Source organism: Erythrolamprus reginae, chromosome 10 (assembly GCF_031021105.1).
Source record: "Erythrolamprus reginae isolate rEryReg1 chromosome 10, rEryReg1.hap1, whole genome shotgun sequence".
NCBI lineage: Eukaryota > Metazoa > Chordata > Lepidosauria > Squamata > Dipsadidae > Erythrolamprus > Erythrolamprus reginae.
In genome coordinates, this window is record NC_091959.1 from 8269022 (window position 1) to 8288193 (window position 19172).

Below are 19172 nucleotides of genomic sequence, written 5' to 3' on the forward strand. Positions count from 1 at the left end.
TGGAAGGGACCTTGGAGGTCTTATAGTGCAACCCCTCACTTAGGTAGGAAACCCTACACTACTTCAGACAGATGGTTTTCTAACATGTTCTTAAAAACTTCCAATGTTGGAGCATTCACAACTTCTGGAGGCAAGCTGTTCCACTGGTTAATAGTTCTAACTGGGAGGCTCCACCCACCTGCCCAAAACATTCCGCCCACCTGCCTGGGATGCTTCTGCACATGTACAGAAGTGGTGTGTGTGCATGTGTGTATTATATGTGTGTGTGTGTGTGTGTGTATGTGTATATATATATATATATATATATATATATATATATATATCGAATCCCAGTAAATGAATGGGTGTGGCCAGCTGATGAGGCCTAATAAGGCCGAAATAGATCTATCCTGGTCTCCCTTAATTTTAAAATCCCAGCTATAAACATTTAACATATATATATATATATATATATATATATATATATATATATATATATATATGTAACATATTTTTGCAGAATTGAAAATAGTATAGATCTATTTCGAGGTTGTTTCCGCTCATCAGGTATGTTGTGATTCAGCCTGAGGCTCCTCAGGGACCGGCTGTGTCTCTGCTGGATCCAGGCCCAGAGGAGGAGGACAGTGAACAGGAGGGGGAGGACCAGGCAGACGGGGGAGAGGAAAGTCAGGAAGAGGATGAGGGGGAGCAGCCTGAGAGCCCCGGGGGGGGGGGGGGGTCTCCCGAGCCAGTAGCCTGGCCTCATTGGATGAGGAAGCACAGGCTATAATTGACATGAGACAGAGACGTGCAGCTCAGAGATGGGACCAATTAGAAAGGTATTGGCATCACTGAATTGGCAACAGCTGGGTTTGGGTGTGGTTCTCCTCAGCAGGGTTTAAAAGGCAGGCAAGCCCTTTTAGCTATGTGGAGCGTTATCAACTGGGAGTTCTGTGACCCTGCTTTGCTTCTCGGCGTCTCTGATCTTGGCTTGTGGCCTAGAAGACTGGAAGACTTGGGGGAGGTGTATGTTTGTTATCTCCAGTGTTGTTTTTGACAGCAAGAATCCTGTTTTACTTCATGGCCTTCGTGAAACATCTTTGAAGTTTCAGCGTGTTCCTGTTTGTAAGGACATTTTCTGTTACCTGTGTTTGCTTTGAATTCTACAAACTGCCTTTGATTTTTACCAGTGTGTCTGGCTTCTCTTTTTGGGTTGGTGTTTGTTGGAGGGACCCAGACAGAACAAGGTAGCCATACCCTCACTGGGATTTGAACCTGCAGCCTCTGCCACGTACATATATATGTACATAACTACAGCATCTTACAACTCGGCATACTTAAACCAGAAAGAGAAAAAAACATCACAGTTCTATCGTATCTTCCTTTCATACATCAATCCTCATTACCATCAGTTTTGGAAGTTAACACCATGTGGTAGAACATTTTGAAGAAAATCCCTCTTTAGGATTTTAGCTATAATTATAATATTATAATATTTCTTGGATCTCAAAATTATTTGCTTTTCTTGTAGTGCTGCTCCATGATTTTGGTGGCGGTAGTAATATTTGATTCTTGGTCATTTCCTGGACAAGTCCATTAGAAGAAGACATCTCTCCCAGCTATCCTGGGAGCTATCCAAGGTCCTGTTCCAGTTGGTCTTTACATGACCAAGAACTTCATGTCTGCCCTTTTTCTCTTCCCAACAGCCTTTTCATGGCCTGTTTTCAAGACATTTTGGAAGTGAGGAGAGATATGAAAGATGCATGGTCTTTTAGGGGATGGCACCTAGAATTTCCCCACTGTTCCTTAAGAGTACCCAAGCATCAAGTTCAATGTATTTTTAATAATAGTAAGATCTCTAGGTCTTCCATAGGAAGCCCTCTTTTCTTTGGCTAAGAAAAATACAATTGCAATGCTTAACTTTACATGAAATACATTGCTTTTTATTCAAATAATCCCAAGGAGATGTAACAACTCAAAGTAGAATATGATAATATTTAGATATATAATCTGCTTTCCTGCTTGGCAGAGAAGATGGGAAGGAGGTGGAGAGAAATGTTGCAAATACTATAAACTAGTTACCCATCATTTTTTATTTTGCTGTGATTGGCTGGGTACAGGCTGGGTACACTTATTTTTCATGAAATGTAACATGGTTTCTCCAATTAACCCAGTTTTCTGCATAATGAAAGGAACTGAATTCGTGAGATTCATTCACACAGCATGCTAAGGCTGAATGTAGTTTCAGGCACAAGGTAGCCAATACAACTTTCTTGATTTGGATGGAGGTCTGGATGGACCACAAGAATCTGGAGACCCTCCAAACTCCACAACGGTTGTCACTGAAGCAATTGTGATGGATGTTGTATTTCCCTTGTGGTTTCAAAATCTCAACTGTGGTTGCAGGTAAATCCAAAGTTTGTTTCTTCAATAAACCATGGCTTAGTGCAGCTTACAGACCCAACTTGGGTGTCCTCCTCGATCCACAGCTCACATTAGAGAACCATCTTTCAGCTGTGGCGAGGGGGACGTTTGCCCAGGTTCGCCTGGTGCACCAGTTGTGGCCCTACCTGGACGGGGACTCACTGCTCACAGTCACTCATGCTCTCATCACCTCGAGGCTCGACTACTGTAACGCTCTCTACATGGGGCTACCTTTGAAAAGTGTTCAGAAACTTCAGATCGTGCAGAATGCAGCTGCGAGAGCTATCATGGGCTTTCCTAAATTTGCCCATGTCACTCCAACACTCCGCAGTCTGCATTGGTTGCCGATCGGTTTCCGGTCACAATTCAAAGTGTTGGTTATGACCTATAAAGCCCTTCATGGCATCAGACCAGAATATCTCCGGGACCGCCTTCTGCTGCAGGAATCAAAGCGACCGATTAGGTCCCACAGAGTGGGCCTTCTCCAGTCCCATCAACTAAACAATGTCGTTTGGCGGGCCCCAGGGGAAGAGCCTTCTCTGTGGCAGCCCTGACCCTCTGGAACCAACTCCCCCCAGATATCAGAGTTGCCCCCACCCTCCTTGCCTTTCGCAAGCTCCTCAAAACCCACCTCTGTCATCAGGCATGGGGGAATTGAAATTTTCCCTTCCCCCTAGGCTTATAGAATTTATACATGGTATGTTTGTGTGTATGATTGGTTCTTTAAATTGGGGTTTTTTAGATTATTTTTAATATTAGATTTGTTTACATTGTCTTTTTATTGTTGTTAGCCGCCCCGAGTCTGCGGAGAGGGGCGGCATACAAATCTAATTAATTAATAAATAATAATAAATAAACTGGTATACCGTTGGGTTGTACCCATTCAACCTAGGAGTGTGCTTTGTTGCAGGGGCTATCTGTGTGAATTGTGAATTTATGTTTTTCGCTAGAAAAGTCTGTATCGTTTGGTTTCTCCTAAGCCAAGTATACTGTTGTCTAAGTGTTTCAAAGCTGGTGAGAAGATATTTTCTGTAATTTAGCTTGTATTTTTCCATCTCAAATCAGATATGTCCATTTCAGGTGGTTGGGGGTGGAGTGGGCACCGAGAAACGGTTGGCATGCAATGTCTATGGTGAGCGGGATGATAAAGATAGCTTAAGTTCATTGCCCTCTTCTTTCTATAAATATTTCCTCTCCTTTATTTCAGGCAAACAGTTAGCAGAAGCAAAAAATACAGAACTAGGATTCTTTCCAAATGCTGTTGAACCAATAAATGTGTTTTAATTTACTGTAAAGAAGAAACGGTGCTTTATTTGACTGTCCAGGTACCGATGGAATCGTGTCCATTACATCAGAAGCAACTGGGCAAGGTTGGCATTTGAATTCTTGAAGGCATGCCACTCGATTAGCTAACATGAGTCTCAAAACAACCAAAAGTCAAATGAATTCCTCTGCAGAGATATGCTTTCTGTTTATCTTTTCTTCTGGGCAGTTATTTTCAAACAAAGTTATGGTTTTAACCACTCATCATTATTTTTTAAGTCTGCCTATGAACTTATGTGTGGTTGTCTTTGAAAGCAAAGAAAATGACAAAAGTGAATATTTTATATATATTAATATCTATATTAATGTCTACGGGACCACCTCTGTCCTCCTACCGCGCTGCGGTCAGTAAGGGCCCACAGAGTCGGCCTTCTCCAGGTCCCGTCCATCAAACAATGTCGATTGGCGGGACCTCGGAGAAGAGCCTTCTCTGTGGTGGCTCCAACCCCGTGGAATCAACCACCCCCAGAGATCCGCACTATCTCCTCCCTACCGGTCTTTTGGAAAGCTGTTAAGACCTGGCTTTTCTGGCAGGCCTGGAATTAGGACCAGAGTGATTACAATGTATGTGTGGTTTTTTAATGATATTATCGCTTTTATCATACTGCTGATTTTATTGTTGTATTTTTATTGGTTTTTTTTACTATTGTTGTATTTACTTATTTACTTATTTACCTATTTACCTATTTACCTATTTACCTATTTACCTATTTACCTATTTACTTATTTACTTATTTACTTACTCACTCACTCACTCACTCACTCACTCACTCACTCACTCACTCACTCACCCACCCACCTCGGAAAGTTGGAAGGCTGCATCAACCTTGAGCCAGTGATGAGATTTGAACTGCTGACCTACAAATCTACATTCAGCTTCAGTGGTCTGCAGTACAGCACTCTACCTGCTGAGCCACCCTGGCTCTTTTGTCAGTTGTAACTGTTGTCAGCCACTATGAGTCTGTTTTGGAAGGAGCCGCATATAAATACAATGAATGAATGAATGAATGAATGAATGAATGAATGAATGAATGATCAACCAATGGAACAGTTGCCTGTGGAGGTTGTGGAAGCTCCAACACTTGAGACTTTCAAGAGGAGATTGATTGGACGGCAATTTGTCTGCTTGAGCAGTGGGTTGGACTAGATGACCTACAAGATTACTTCCAACTCTAGTAATCTAAACATCTAAGCAAATAATAATAATAATAACAACAACAACAACAACAACACAATAATAACAGCAACAGCAACAGCAACAGCAACAGCAACAGCAACAACAACAGGAAGGCACCTTGGAGGTCTTCTAGTCCAACCCCCTGCTTAGGCAGGAAGCCCTACACTACTTCAGAAAGATAGTTATCCAACATCTGCTTAAAAACTTCCAGTGTTGGGGCATTCACAACTTCTGGAGGCAAGCTGTTCCACTGATCAACCATTCTGACTGCCAGGAAATGTCTCCTTAGTTCTAAGTTGCTTCTCTCCTTGTTTAGTTTCCACCCTTTGCTTCTTGTTCTGCCCCCAGGGGCTTTGGAGAATAGCACCTGAGGGTTACTTCAATTACTCCCCATTGATGTCCTCAACACAGAGGAGTTAAGATCTGGCGACAGCTATCCATCGCCAGGCTGGCTTGGTTATGAGTCCCTCGCAATCGCTAAAGCAGGTCGTAGTTTAGATGAAGTTTCAGACTCCCTACCACCCAGAAGTCCCATCAATTGCTTTCATCTACTAGAGTAGAGCAGCTACATTAGCCTGTGTTGCCTTGCATAATGAATAGCTTGTTCCCACCCCTCTCTTTTCATCCCCACTCGATTCATTTACATGAATCATGTCCTTCCGTTCGCTTTGATGGCTCCCTCTGGGTTTTCCTCTGATTCATTTTTTCCTGTCCAGAAACAATCCTGTAGTTGTTCAAAGAAACCCAACAGAGGTTTCTGGGGGAAGCATCCTTCGGTGGCCAACGAGACGATCGTTTTCTTTCAAGCTGCGTGCCCGGTTTTTTGTGTGTGAGTGTATTTTCCCGGCACTTGGGCTATTGAATGCCTTGTTTTGTGTTGTACTGAAATCCATTCCAAGGAACTCCTGTCATACGCACACACACATAGACACAAAGAAGGAAACGGCTACTGCGGTTTCTCCAAAAGAGATTTGCAAATCTCCTTGTACTTAGTATGCATAGTACAAATGTTTGGGTGGAAATGCCTTGAAATCTCATTGAAAAATGAACCAGGTGTGTTATTTTTTTTTAAAGGAAAGGAAATAAGTTTATTACCTTCTTACCAGCTGGACTTTTATACCCCACTTAGTCATTTAGCAAAGTCTTTCTTGGATGAGTTTTGTTCTAGGTTGCTCTAGATTTGTTCTGGATCCCAGGAGAACCTTCTATCTTATCAAGAATTTTGTTCCTGCAACCTGGGACATCTAGAGTCAATAGAGTTAAGGATGGCAGCCCAAGGTTGGGCAAATGAAGGTCTTTTTATTTTACATATTATTATTATTATTATTATTATTATTATTATTATTATTATTAATAATAATAATTAGATTTGTATGCCACCCCTCTCCGTAGACTCGGGGCGGCTCACAACACAATAAAACAGTTCATAACAAATCTAATAATTTACAATTTAAAATATTTTAAAAACTCCATTATTAAGCAGACATACATACAAACAAACATACCATACATAAATTGTATAGGCCCGGGGGAGATATCTCAGTTCCCCCATGCCTGACGACAAAGGTGGGTTTTGAGGAGTTTACGAAAGGCAAGGAGGGTAGGGGCAGTTCTAATCTCTGGGGGGAGTTGGTTCCAGAGAGTTGGGGCCGCCACAGAGAAGGCTCTTCCCCTGGGGGCCGCCAAACAACATTGTTTAGTTGACGGGACCTGGAGAAGGCCCACTCTGTGGGACCTAACCGGTCGCTGGGATTTGTGCGGCAGAAGGCGGTCTCGGAGATATTCTGGTCTGATGCCATGAAGGGCTTTATAGGTCAAGACCAACACTTTGAATTGTGACCGGAAATTGATCGGCAACCAATGCAGACTGCGGAGTGTTGGTGTTACATGGGCATGCCTTGGGAAGCCCATGACTGCTCTCGCAACTGCATTCTGCATGATCTGAAGTTGTGTGCACACAGCCCATTAAAGGGGGTGAGGTTAGAATAGAGTAGAATAGAATAGAATAGAATAGAATTTTTTTGTTGGCCAAGTGTGACACAAGGAATTTGTCCTGGTATAAATGCTCTCAGTGTGCATTAAAAAACAAGCAAAGTTTGTCAAGAATCATAAGGTACATTACTTAAGTCTGGGTACAAATAAGCAGTCAAATCCTATTAGGAACCAGTCAATATAAATTGTAAGGATACAAACAATAAAGTTACAGTCATTCAGTCATTAGTGGGAGGAGATAGGTGATAGAAACAATGAGAAGATTAATAGTAGTGCAGACTTAGTAAATAGTTTGATAGTGTTGCGGGAATTACTTGTTTAAACAGAGTGATGGCATTGTGGAAAAAATCTGTTCTTGTGTCTTGTTGTCTAGTTGTGCATTGCTCTATAGCTTCGTTTTGAGGGTAGGGGTTGAAACTATTTAAGTCCAGGATGTGAGGGGTCAGTAAATATTTTCACAGCTCTCTTTTTGACTCGTGCAGTGTACAGGCCCTCAATGGAAGGCAGATTTATATTGATTGATTGATTGATTGATTTGATTTGATTTGATTTGTATGCTGCCCCTTTCCATAGACTCCGGGCGGCTAACAACAGTAACAAAAAAACCAGCATGTAAATCCAATACTAAAACAACTAAAAAACCCTTATTGTAAAACCAAACATACATACATACAAACATACCATGCATGAATTGTAAAGGCCTAGGGGAAAAGAATATCTCAGTTCCCCCATGCCTGACGGCAGAGGTGGGTTTTAAGGAGCTTCCGAAAGGCAAGGAGGGTGGGGGCAATTCTAATCTCTGGGGGGAGTTGGTTCCAGAGGGCCGGGGCCGCCACAGAGAAGGCTTTCCCCCTGGGCCCTGCCAAACGACATTGTTTTGTTGACGGGACCCAGAGAAGGCCCACTCTGTGGGACCTAACCGGTCGCTGGGATTCGTGCAGCAGAAGGCGGTCTTGTAGATACCCTGGTCCGGTGCCATGAAGGTTGGTAGCAATAGTTTTTTTCCAACAGTTCTAATTATCCTCTGAAGTCTGTGTTGGTCTTGTTGGGTTGCAGAACCAAACCAAAACCCAACCATAGTTTGGTTTGGTTGCAAAACCAAGCCAAACTATGATTGCTGTGTTTAGGCTGCCATTTTGATCATTTGAAGCTATGCATATTCTATCTTCCAACTCATCTCTGTAGCCCTCAAATAAATGTCCATCTCATTGATTTTCCATGGTGATAGCATTTAAAAATACATTTGCATATTTTGTTTTGGTCTTTTTCAAAAAGAGACGGTTGTGATTTAGATGTTTGTTTATTTCTCCCGGTTGCAAGATGTCTCTATGGCAAACTTTTGCTAGCATGATATTTCTAGTGAAATAATACAGGTTTTTTTTTAATGTATTATTTTTGGTAGTCATTTAATTATGGATGCAGGGATAGCACAGTCCATAATTATAGGCCCAGAAGTACAGAGTGGATACATTTCATTATGTGTAGCACCATTGTTCAATATGCACACACTGTGTGAAGGTAGAATTGGCTTTGATTTAGTGAATAACCCAGCATTGGCTGGATTCCACCCAAGAGGCTAAAATCCAAAGTGAACAAACACATGTTGGCTTAAACACAAGCATAAACCATTCCCGATCTTCTCCATAGAGCTCCAATTGGTTGGCTCATTTGCCTCTGCTTTTGAGTCATGGTTAAAACAAGCAATTGTGGCTTATTCTGCAAAGTGTGGTTTAGATCCAGGCATCAATCCAGCCAAAGAACTGGGAATTGCTCTGAATTATCTACCATTCTATGAGGCAGGCTGGTGATAGCGACCAGTTCAATGTTACTCAACAAGGTTGTTGAGTTGAATCTAGTTTTCTTACAGTGTGGTTGGCATTTACATGGCCAAAGCTGTACACTTTCTTTGTATAAGTTTAATACAGAGACTATTTAATAAATAACAACAACAACAACAACAGAGTTGGAAGGGAACTTGGAGGTATTCTAGTCCAACCCCCTGTTTAAGCAGGAAACCCTACACTACTTCAGACAGATGGTTATCCAACATCTGCTTAAAAACTTCTAGTGTTGGAGCATTCACAACTTCTGGAGGCAAGTTGTTCCACTGATCAAGTGTTCTGACTGTCAAGAAATTTCTCCTTAGTTCTAAGTTGCTTTTTTCCTTGTTTAGTTTCCACCCATTGCTTCTTGTTCTACCCTCAGGTGGTTTGGAGAATAGCTTGACTTCTTTGTGGCAACCCCTGAGGTATCGGAACACTGCTATCCTGTCTCCACCGGTCCTTCTTTTCATTAAACTAGCCATGCCCAGTTCCTGCAACTGTTCTTCATATGTTTTAGCCTCCAGTCCCCTAATCATCTTTGTTGCTCTTCTCTGCACTTTTTCTAGAGTCTCAATATCCTTTTTGTATCGTGGTGACTAAAACTGAATGCAGTATTCCAAGTGTGGCCTTATAAAGTGGTATTAACCCTTCACATGTTCTTGATTCTATCCCTCTGTTAATGCAGCCTGGAACTGTGTTGGCTTTTTTGGCAGCTGCTGCACACGGCTGGCTCATGTGCATTTATTTATTTATTTTATTTTATTTATTAGATTTTTTAATCCCGCCCTTCTTCTTAGACTCAGGGTGTCTTACAACATGTTAGCAATAGCACTTTTTAACAGAGCCAGCATATTGCCCCCACAATCCGGGTCCTCATTTTACCAACCTCGGAAGGATGGAAGCCTGAGTCAACCTTGAGCTGGTGATGAGATTTGAACCACTGACCTACAGATTTACAGTCAGCTTCAGTGGCCTGCAGTACAGCACTCTACCTGCTGCGCCACCTTGGCTCATATTTAAATGCTTGTCCACTAGGACTCCAAGATCCCTCTCACAATTACTACTGTTGAGCAATGTACCACATATAGTGTGCCTGTGTGTTTTGTTTTTCTTGCCTAAATGTAGAAAACTTACTTTTTTCACCATTAAATTGCATTTTGTTAGATATCACCCTCTGTTCAAATTTGGTGTAGTCATGCCAGTCCAAAACCGAGTTGACTTATTTAAGATCCAGTGGTGTCTAGGTCTAACCTTAAACTCACTGTTGGTTCATTTGCAATGGTTCTTGAATCTGCAGAATAAACAACCACACCTTTTTAAATAGCTCAGTTCTTCCTGGGTATGGCACAGATGGAGGCTCAATGCATCTTGCCTCCTGCTATGCTCCAACTGCTATGCTTCAAATGATTGAAGATGTTTCCTTCCGGCTATCAGTTTGACTTAACAAAAAGTCAACTCCCTTCAAACCCTGGAATCTATTTCTCATTTGCCCCAGAAGATCAGATAAGGTTTGTGGAAGAGAAGCGGAATCAGCCAAGTAGCACTTTAGTCTTTAGAATAGAATAGGACAGAATAGAATAGAATAGAACAGAATAGAATAGAATAAAACAATATAGAATAGAACAGAACTGAATTTTATTGGGCAAGTGTTATTGGACACAGAAGGAATTTGTCTTGGTGCATATGCGCTCAGTATACATAAAAGAAAAGATAACTTCACCAAGAATCATAAGGTACAACATTTAATGATAATCCAGGTATAAATAAGCAATCAAATCATATTAGGAACCAGTCAATATAAATCGTAAGGATGCAAGCAACAAAGTTACAGCCATACAGTCATAAGTGGGAGGAGATGGGTGATGGGAAGCTGTCCCGAGTCTTCGGAGAGGGGTGGCATACAAATCTAATAAATTATTATTATTATTATTATTATTATTATTATTATTATTATTATTTTGTTGTTATATTATATTATTATTATTATTATCATTATTATTATTAGAAGATAAATAGTAATGCAGCCTTAGTGAATAGTTTGACAGCATTGAGGGAATTATTTGTTTAGCAGAGTGATGGCGTTCGGAAAAAACCTGTTCTTATGTCTAGTTGTCTTGGTGTGCAGTGCTCTGTAGCGACGTTTTGAGGGTAGGAGTTGAAACAGTTTGTGTCCAGGATGCGAGGGGTCAGTAAATATTTTCACAGCCCTCTTATAATAAGTGATAAGTAATTCTGAATATGAGAGCAGTCAACCCATGCAATAGAAGTTGCCTTCAAAAGTTGTGGGTGCTTCATCATTGGAAATTTTCAAGAAGTGACTGGACTGCCATCTGTCTGAAATGATGTAGGGTCCCCTGCTTGGGCGGGGGGGGGGGGGGAGGGGGTCTGGGGCGGAGGGGGGATTGGACTAGATGACCTTTAAAGTCCCTTCCAACTCTGTTAATATGTTTTTAAAAACCCATCCCACTCTAAGGAGGTTTGCTTAATTGGGGCTTAGCCGGTGGCAAGTCCCCATCCGCGGCGACACTTAAACCGCACCCAGCGTGCGCTCCCAATTTTTAAGAAACCATAGTTCTTCAACAAACCATGGTCCAGAGAGCCCATCGTGGTTTCCCCCTGGTTTTCACTGTATAGTATTATTTATTTATTTATTTATTTATTTATTTATTTATTTATTTATTTGTCCAATACACAATACATATGGAAGAGAATAGACATGAAGTAATATATATAAAGATAATATGTAAAAATAGAGGAGAAGATATATGAAAGGAGGAAAATATATATGATAAGTGAGAGAACGGAAAGACAATTGGACAGGGGACGAAAGGCACACTAGTGCACTTATGTACGCCCCTTACTGACCTCTTAGGAACCTGGAGAGGTCAATCGTGGAGAGTCTAAGGGAGAAATGTTGGGGGTTAGGGGTTGACACTATTGAGTCCGGTAATGAGTTCCACCCTTCGACAACACGATTGTTAAAGTCATATTTTTTACAGTCAAGTTTGGAGCGGTGAATATTAAGTTTGAATCTGTTGGGTGCTCTTGTGTTGTTGCGGTTGAAGCTGAAGTGGTCATTGACCGTTAGGACGTTGCAGCATATAATCTTGTGGGCAATACTTAAATCGTGTTTTAGGCGCCGTTATTCTAAGCTTAGTAGCCGGACTTTGGCTTCCCCAGAGTTCCGGCCCCGACCGGTCCGTGCGCGCCTCTGCAGCCGGGAAGGGACATGGGTTGCCAGGCCATCCGCGCCCGCGCCCTGCCGTCTCCAAACCCCACAGCCGGTGCTCCTGGCACCCGGGTGACTCAGCCGCCCACGGGCCATAAGAGCCGCCCCGGGGCCGAGCAGTAGCAGTAGCAGCTTCCCCGCCCCGGGACGCGCACACAGCATCTCTCCGGCCGGTGCCCGGGCGCAAAGAAGGGCGATGGAGAGCCGCGGGGCTGGCCGCGCGCTGCGGTGCGCCCTGGCCGCGGCCGGGGTGATCTCGGCGCTGAGCGCCGTCGGGACCCTCTACTTGCTGGCCCAGTGGCGGGAGCTGAGCGCGGCGTTGCGGGAGCTGCAGGAGGAGGCCAGGCAGCTGCGGGGACCGACGTCCTCTGGGGGTCCCGCCGCCGCGGCCGCGCTCCGCACGTTGCTGTCGCCCGCCTCTCCAACTGCCGACGGCGCAATCCCGCCGGCTGGCCGCGCCAAGAGGAGCCAGCAGCGGCGGCGCGGCCTCGCCAAGGGCCACCTCCGAGCGGAGAGCGAGGAGATGCTCATGCTGATGACTTACTCCATGGTGCCGGTAGGGGCGCGTTGGGAAGGCAGGAGGAATGGGTAGGAGTGGGTGGGTATGTGCCCGGCCTTACAAGTGGGGCCCGAAGCTGCTAGTGGGGCGGGTTTCCTTTAACTCTGCCTCTCCACTGTGGGCGGCCGTTGCCCGACCCTGCCCAGGTCCCTTGTGTAGGGGTGGGAGGAATTGCTCAAGGCGCCTGGACAGCTCTGGGACCAATTTTATTGAGTTTATTTATTCATTTGTTAGTCAAACATGTACAAGACAGAATAGAATAGAGGATAAATAGAATAGAATAGAATAGAATAGAATAATACAATGTATAATAGAATAGAATAGAATACAGAATAGAATAGAATAAGAATAGGATAGAATAATACAATGTAGAATAGAATACAAAATAGAATAGAATAGAATACAGAATAGAATAGAATGGAATAGAATGGAATAGAATAGAATAGAATTCTTTATTGGCCAAGTGTGATTGGACACACAAGGAATTTCTCTTTGGTGCAGATGCTCTCAGTGTACATAAAAGAAAAGATACATTTAATAATAGTAATAATAATTGATTAGATTTGTATGCTGCCCCTCTCCGAAGACTCGGGACTTGTCAAGAATCATGAGATACAACACAATGATTGCCACACGGTACAAATAAGCAATCAGGAAACAATCAATATTAAAATAATTAATATTTTAAGGATACAAGCAACAAGTTACAGTCATAAGTGGGAGGAGATGGGTAATAGGAACAATGAGAAGACTAATCGTAGTGCAGAACTTAGTAAATAGTTTGACAGTGGTGAGGGAATAATTTGTTTTAAATGTAAATAATTAATAAAGATATTTTTCAACAACAAAAAAAGAGAAGATGTTGGGTAACCATCTGTCTGAAGTGGTGTAGGGTTTCCTGCCTAAGCTGAGGGTTGGACTAGAAGACCTCCAAGGTCCCTTCCAACTCTGTTGTTGTTATTGTTGTTGTTATTAAAACCCCAAAACTCCAGTTGCCTCTTGGAAAAACACCATGGACATTTAGCTCCTAGGCTTGTGCTTCATCACAAAGCAAGAGGATTGGAGATTGTGATCCCCTTATACAGAGCGCTGTGGAGAACCCATTTGGAATACTGTGTTCAGTTCTGGAGACCTCACCTACAGAAAGATATTGACAAAATTGAATGTGTCCAAAGATGGGCCACAAGAATGGTGGAAGGTCTTAAGCATAAAACGTATCAGGAAAGACTTCATGAACTCAATCTGTATAGTCTGGAGGACAGAAGGAAAAGAGGGGATATGATTGAAACATTTAAATATGTTAAAGGGTTAAATAAGGTTCAGGAGGGAAGTGTTTTTAATAGGGAAGTGAACACAAGAACAAGGGGGCACAATCTGCAGTTAGTTGGGGGAAAGATCAAAAGCAACGTGAGAAAATATTATTTTACTGAAAGAGTAGTAGATCCTTGGAACAAACTTCCAGCAGACATGGTTGGTAAATCCATAGTAACTGAATTTAAACATGCCTGGGATAAACATATATGCATTGTAAGATAAAATACAGGAAATAGTATAAGGGCAGACTAGATGGACCATGAGGTCTTTTTCTGCCGTCAGTCTTCTATGTTTCTACCGTAAGATGAAGTCGGCCTCTTCCCCTTTTAATATTGCCTCTTCTTTTTGTCTTTTCAATTGCAGTTTTGGGGCTGGATCTTAGGAAGGAGATAAATGCCCAAACAAGGGAAAAATAGGAGCCTTTTCTCGCTTGGTTGCCTCTGCCAAAGTAATGCGAGAAGATGCCATTTCTACCCCCTCCTTTTTTTTTTGCTGTTTCTCTTAATGATTCATACCGTCCTCATCACTCTTTTATTTTTTGGGTGCAATAAGCGAGCAATTAATCTCTCTTTAAACCTTGCTGCGTGTTTGTGGGGGAAAGAAAGGCATGGAGTGTCCCTGTCTTCACAATCAGGCCTGCTTTGAGACTGGAGGATGGAGGAATCGTAAACAAACAAGCAAAAAAACAAACAAATCAAAATTGGTGTGATTAACCATTGTGGACAACGTGAAAAGCCCAGAAGGAACACGTTGGATATTTGGGATTCAACGTTCACCCACATTGCTGTTGCCATTCATTTTTCTCATTCATTGAATCAATCTTGCATTAATGCATAATTATATATTTTTTTTCCTAAGCGGCCCTCGGTCCAAGATTCTGACACAGGTTTGAGCTCTCCATCCATGACTGACGTTGGAGGATCCTACACTGTTTGAGCTGCTGATTTTTCAGCCAGTTTTCTCAATCATACCACATTGTGGGTGGGGAACCGGAGTCCAAGGAGGCTAATATTCCATTCTTACCTGTTGCTCACACAGAGGTGTCCTCTTTAGTTGTGCAATTTTGGAACTCTATGGTCCTACAAGCTTCCATGCTTGGGAAGAGCAACTTTTTCAAGGTGCTGCCCATCTTTGGCCTTTTTAAAGGGCACTGATTTAAAAGTGAGCAGAAGCAGCTTGATGGGTGGAAACTAATCAAGGAGAGAAGCAACTTAGAACGAAGGAGAAATTTCCTGACAGTTAGAATAATTATGGTAACCAGTGGAACCACTTGCCTCCAGAAGTTGTGAAAGCTCCAACACTGGAAGTTTTTAAGAAGATGTTGGATAACCATTTTTATGAAGTGGTGCTTCTGCCTAAGTAAGGGGTTGGACTAGAAGACCTCCAAGGTCCCTTCCAACTCTGTTGTTGTTTATTTATTATTTATTTATTTATTCAATTTTTAATGCCACCCTTCTCCTTAGACTCAGGGCAGCTTACAACATGTTAGTAATAGCACTTTTTAACAGAGCCAGCATAGAACCAGCAGAGTCTGCGGAGAGGGGCGGCATACAAATCCAATAAATAATAATAATAATAATAATAATAATAATAATAATAATAATAATAATAATAATATTTGCCCCCACAACCCGGGTCCTCATTTTACCCACCTTGGAAAGATGGAAGGCTGAGTCAACCTTGAGCCGGTGATGAGATTTGAACCATTGACCTATACATCTAGCAGTCAGCTTTAGTGGCCTACACTCTACCCAACTCTACTCATGTTGTTGCTATTGTTGTTGTTGTTATTGTTGTTGTTGTTATTTTTATTATTATTATTATTATAACTCTCTAAGTTGCAAATAATAATAATAATAATAATAATAATAATAATAATAATAATAATAATAATTTATTAGATTTGTATGCTGCCCCTCTCCGCTAGGGACCTCTGTTCTACTGTTCCTCTTCAGCTTGCAACTTTGAGTGGCATAGCAAAGAAGGGGTTAAGTTGGAGATTACAGAATGCTATGCTCCTAACCACAACCATACAAGTCACAACAGTAAAGAGTTGATAGATTTTATATGCTTGGACTGGGCAGAGCAGGGGAAGTAGATTGTCCCTAATCACTAATGACTGGTTTTTAAACAATCTGTCTGTCTTTGCCTGCTGTCTCCATCTTGGCGTCTAAGGGAAGGTCAACCTGTCGCCTCACTTTGAAATTTAGTCTGGATCCCATCTTGAAGCATGGCTCCCTTCGTCATCTTCTGGGACATTGGATTTTTTTCTAAGTGTAAGCAATATTGTTTGCACCAAGAACAGTTCCGTTCCCTTCCTGAAGGTCTTGTCCAGTCCTAATGGGGTGGCCATGAATTGGAAAAAATAATAATAATAAGATTCTAGAAACCTTTGCCCTTTATTGCCAACGCGAAGCACTAATTCTACATTCAGAAGCCTGCCAAAGCTTTAAAGGCTCAGAAACATCTTAAATTGCGCTGGCTAGGAATTAAAATGAAGGGGAAATGTATGAAACACAGTCGTCCCTCATTCTAAGCTGAACTTTTCTACCAAAAGGATCAACAGGCCTGTCATCTGAGAGTCTTTATTTCTTTTAGAACATAGAAACATAGAAGATTGACAGCAGAAAAAGACCTCATGGTCCATCTAGTCTGCTCTTTATACTATTTCCTGGATTTTATCTTAGGATGGATCTATGTTTATCCCAGGCATGTTTAAATTCAGTTCCTGTGGATTTACCAACCACGTCTGCTGGAAGTTTGTTCCAAGGATCTACTACTCTTTCAGTCAAATAATATTTTCTCACGTTGCTTCTGATTCTTTCCCCCAACTAACTTCAGATTGTGCCGTCTCCCCCCCAAAGTTACAAAAACAGGAATGTGAAAAGATCACAGGATTACAACCCCAGATCTACCACTGTTAAAATCATTTCAGTGTCAGGAACCTCAAATTTAAATTCTCCAAAACTTGTGCAATCCTACACAAGGCAGGTGACCTTTCAAATGTCTTCTTATTTTAGGTCCGGGTAATGCTTGACTTGTGCAACAGCACCAAAGGAGTGTGTTTAGCAGGTAAGGGAGTCGACCAGGGGTGTGATTCAACATTTTTTTAAACTACCGGTTTGGTGGGCGTGGCTTGGTGGGTGTGGCTTGGTGGGCGTGGCAGGGGAAGGATACTGCAAAATCTCCATTCCAGGGGTGAAATGCTATTGGTTTGCTTGTGCCTCCAACAAAATTTTATCGCTGACCACCAGTGGTCCTTGGTGACCACTGGCCTAGGATCAGACATGATTAACAGGGAAACTTTTACCTTTTGTCTTTATCTTATACTTAGTTTTTATTTGTAATTCTGTGTTTTTTATTCTCTGTTTAGGTCCACCAGGATTACCAGGTAATATATTTATTTTTTAATTTTATTTTTTATTTATTTTATTCATTTGTCCAATACACAAATACATAGGAAGAAAAATAGACATGTGATAATATGAAAGAGGGTGAAAGTGAACTTAGAGGAGAGGATATATGAAAGGAAGAGAATATATAAGATACGTGAAAGAAAGGAAAGACAATTGGACAGGGGACGAAAGGCACACCAGTGCACTTATGTACGCCCCTTATTGGCCTCTTAGGAACCTGGAGAGGTCAATCGTGGATAGTCTAAGGGAGAAGTGTTGGGGGTTAGGGGTTGACACAACTGAGTCCGGTAATGAGTTCCACGCTTCGATGACTCGATTGTTGAAATCATATTTTTTACAGTCAAGTTTGGAGTGGTTCGTATTAAGTTTGAATCTGTTGCGTGCTCTTGTGTTGTTGCGGTTGAAGCTGAAGTAGTCATTGACCGGTAGGACATTGCGGCATATGATCTTGTGGGCAATACTCAAATCGTGTTTTAGGCGCTGTAGTTCTAGGCTTTCTAGGCCCAGGATTGTAAGTCTGTTTTCGTAGGATATTCTGTTTCAAGTGGAGGAGTGAAGGGCTTTTCTGGTGAAATATCTTTGGTCTTACTAAAAATAAAAACCCAGTATTGAAATTCTCCTCTGTTTATCTGGCTTTCTCATTTTGCTTCCTGGTTTTTCTATGATTTCCCATTTTCTGGATTTTCAATTGGAAACTTGTTAGAGTTGGCCACTTGGAACTCCAGAATGAGCCTTGGATGTTAGTAGAATTACTGAAACAAAAATAAGAATTGTATTGGACCATGGATGGGTTTGATTACAGCTAAACCTGCTTTTGGTTTATGTTCTGTTGGGCTCTCTGGTAGGAGCCTCCCGAAAATTCAAGGGTACACATTTCAGACACACACACGTTTGAAAATTCAAAACAATGTTCTTTATCACAAAATTCAAAATAAACTAAGCACTCTTTTTGTATTGCAAAGAGCACTCTTCCCAAAACAACCGGGTAGTCTGTACAATTTCCCTTAAGCAGTCATTAAGTACTTAGCTACCGTGTTTCCCCGAAAGTAAGACAGTGTCTTACTTTCTTTTTATCCCCAAAAGCCCCACTATGTCTTACTTTCGGGGTATGTCTTATATTGGAAAAAATAAGACCCACCCGGCCAACCCACCTACCCGAACCCACAACACCCGTGTCCGGTAAAAAGTAGTATTTTAAAAAATCTTCTTGAAAAATCTGGGTCTTCATTTTTACCCACCGGGGGGGACAAGGAGCCCGAACCACCCTCCTCCCCCCACACAAACACACGGAGACACATCCGCATCCCCGCCTGCCCGCCCCATCCGGGCCCCGCCATGACGTGGCAGCCGCGTCCGGTGCACACGTCGGCCTTGACACGTGTCCGCCCACCCGGCGTCTCCGAAGCTTACCGGTCTCTGGCGGGCGCCTTTCGGCAGGAGAAGCCTTCGCCGGGCTGCTTCGCTGCTTGTTCCCTGATGACGGACAACGTCCGGCCGGCTTAGCCGGGACGGGCAACACGGCATCCACTTGAGACGCCAGCGGGAGCAGCAGGAACAGCAACATTTGGATCAGACGGAGGCGGCGGTGACGTATGGAGGGGGGGCGCGGAAGTGGGCAGGAGGCAGCAATACCCCGTGTTTCCCCGAAAGTAAGACATATGTCTTACTTTCGGGGTATGGCTTATATTAGCCGACCCCCCTGAAACCCCCGATACGTCTTACAATCGGGGGTGTCTTACTATCGGGGAAACAGGGTAGTAGCTGTGAAGAAACTTCACACCCCTTCTTCTTCCAATGAAGGGAGACACACACACACGCTGCTCTGCTTTGGTTTCAAAAGCGTGAAAAAGCAACGAAGTCCAGCACACAAGATTCCTGATGAAACTGCAACAGATATTCTGCCACAATGGCCTCACCCACATGCTGCTATTTATAG

The 19172-nt window shown here is 42.6% G+C and overlaps 1 protein-coding gene across 1 annotated transcript in view; it reads left to right on the forward strand.

Moving 5' to 3' along the window:
- Positions 1–12108: 12108 nt before the first annotated feature.
- GLDN (gliomedin) overlaps positions 12109–19172 on the forward strand; it is a 28653-nt gene continuing 21589 nt past the window's right edge. Inside the window, exons 1-3 of the mRNA XM_070763609.1 lie at positions 12109–12503; positions 16841–16892; positions 17194–17211. Of these exons, the coding sequence (XP_070619710.1) occupies positions 12144–12503; positions 16841–16892; positions 17194–17211 (430 nt within the window). The 5' untranslated portion in view covers positions 12109–12143. The remainder of the gene's footprint in view (positions 12504–16840; positions 16893–17193; positions 17212–19172) is intronic.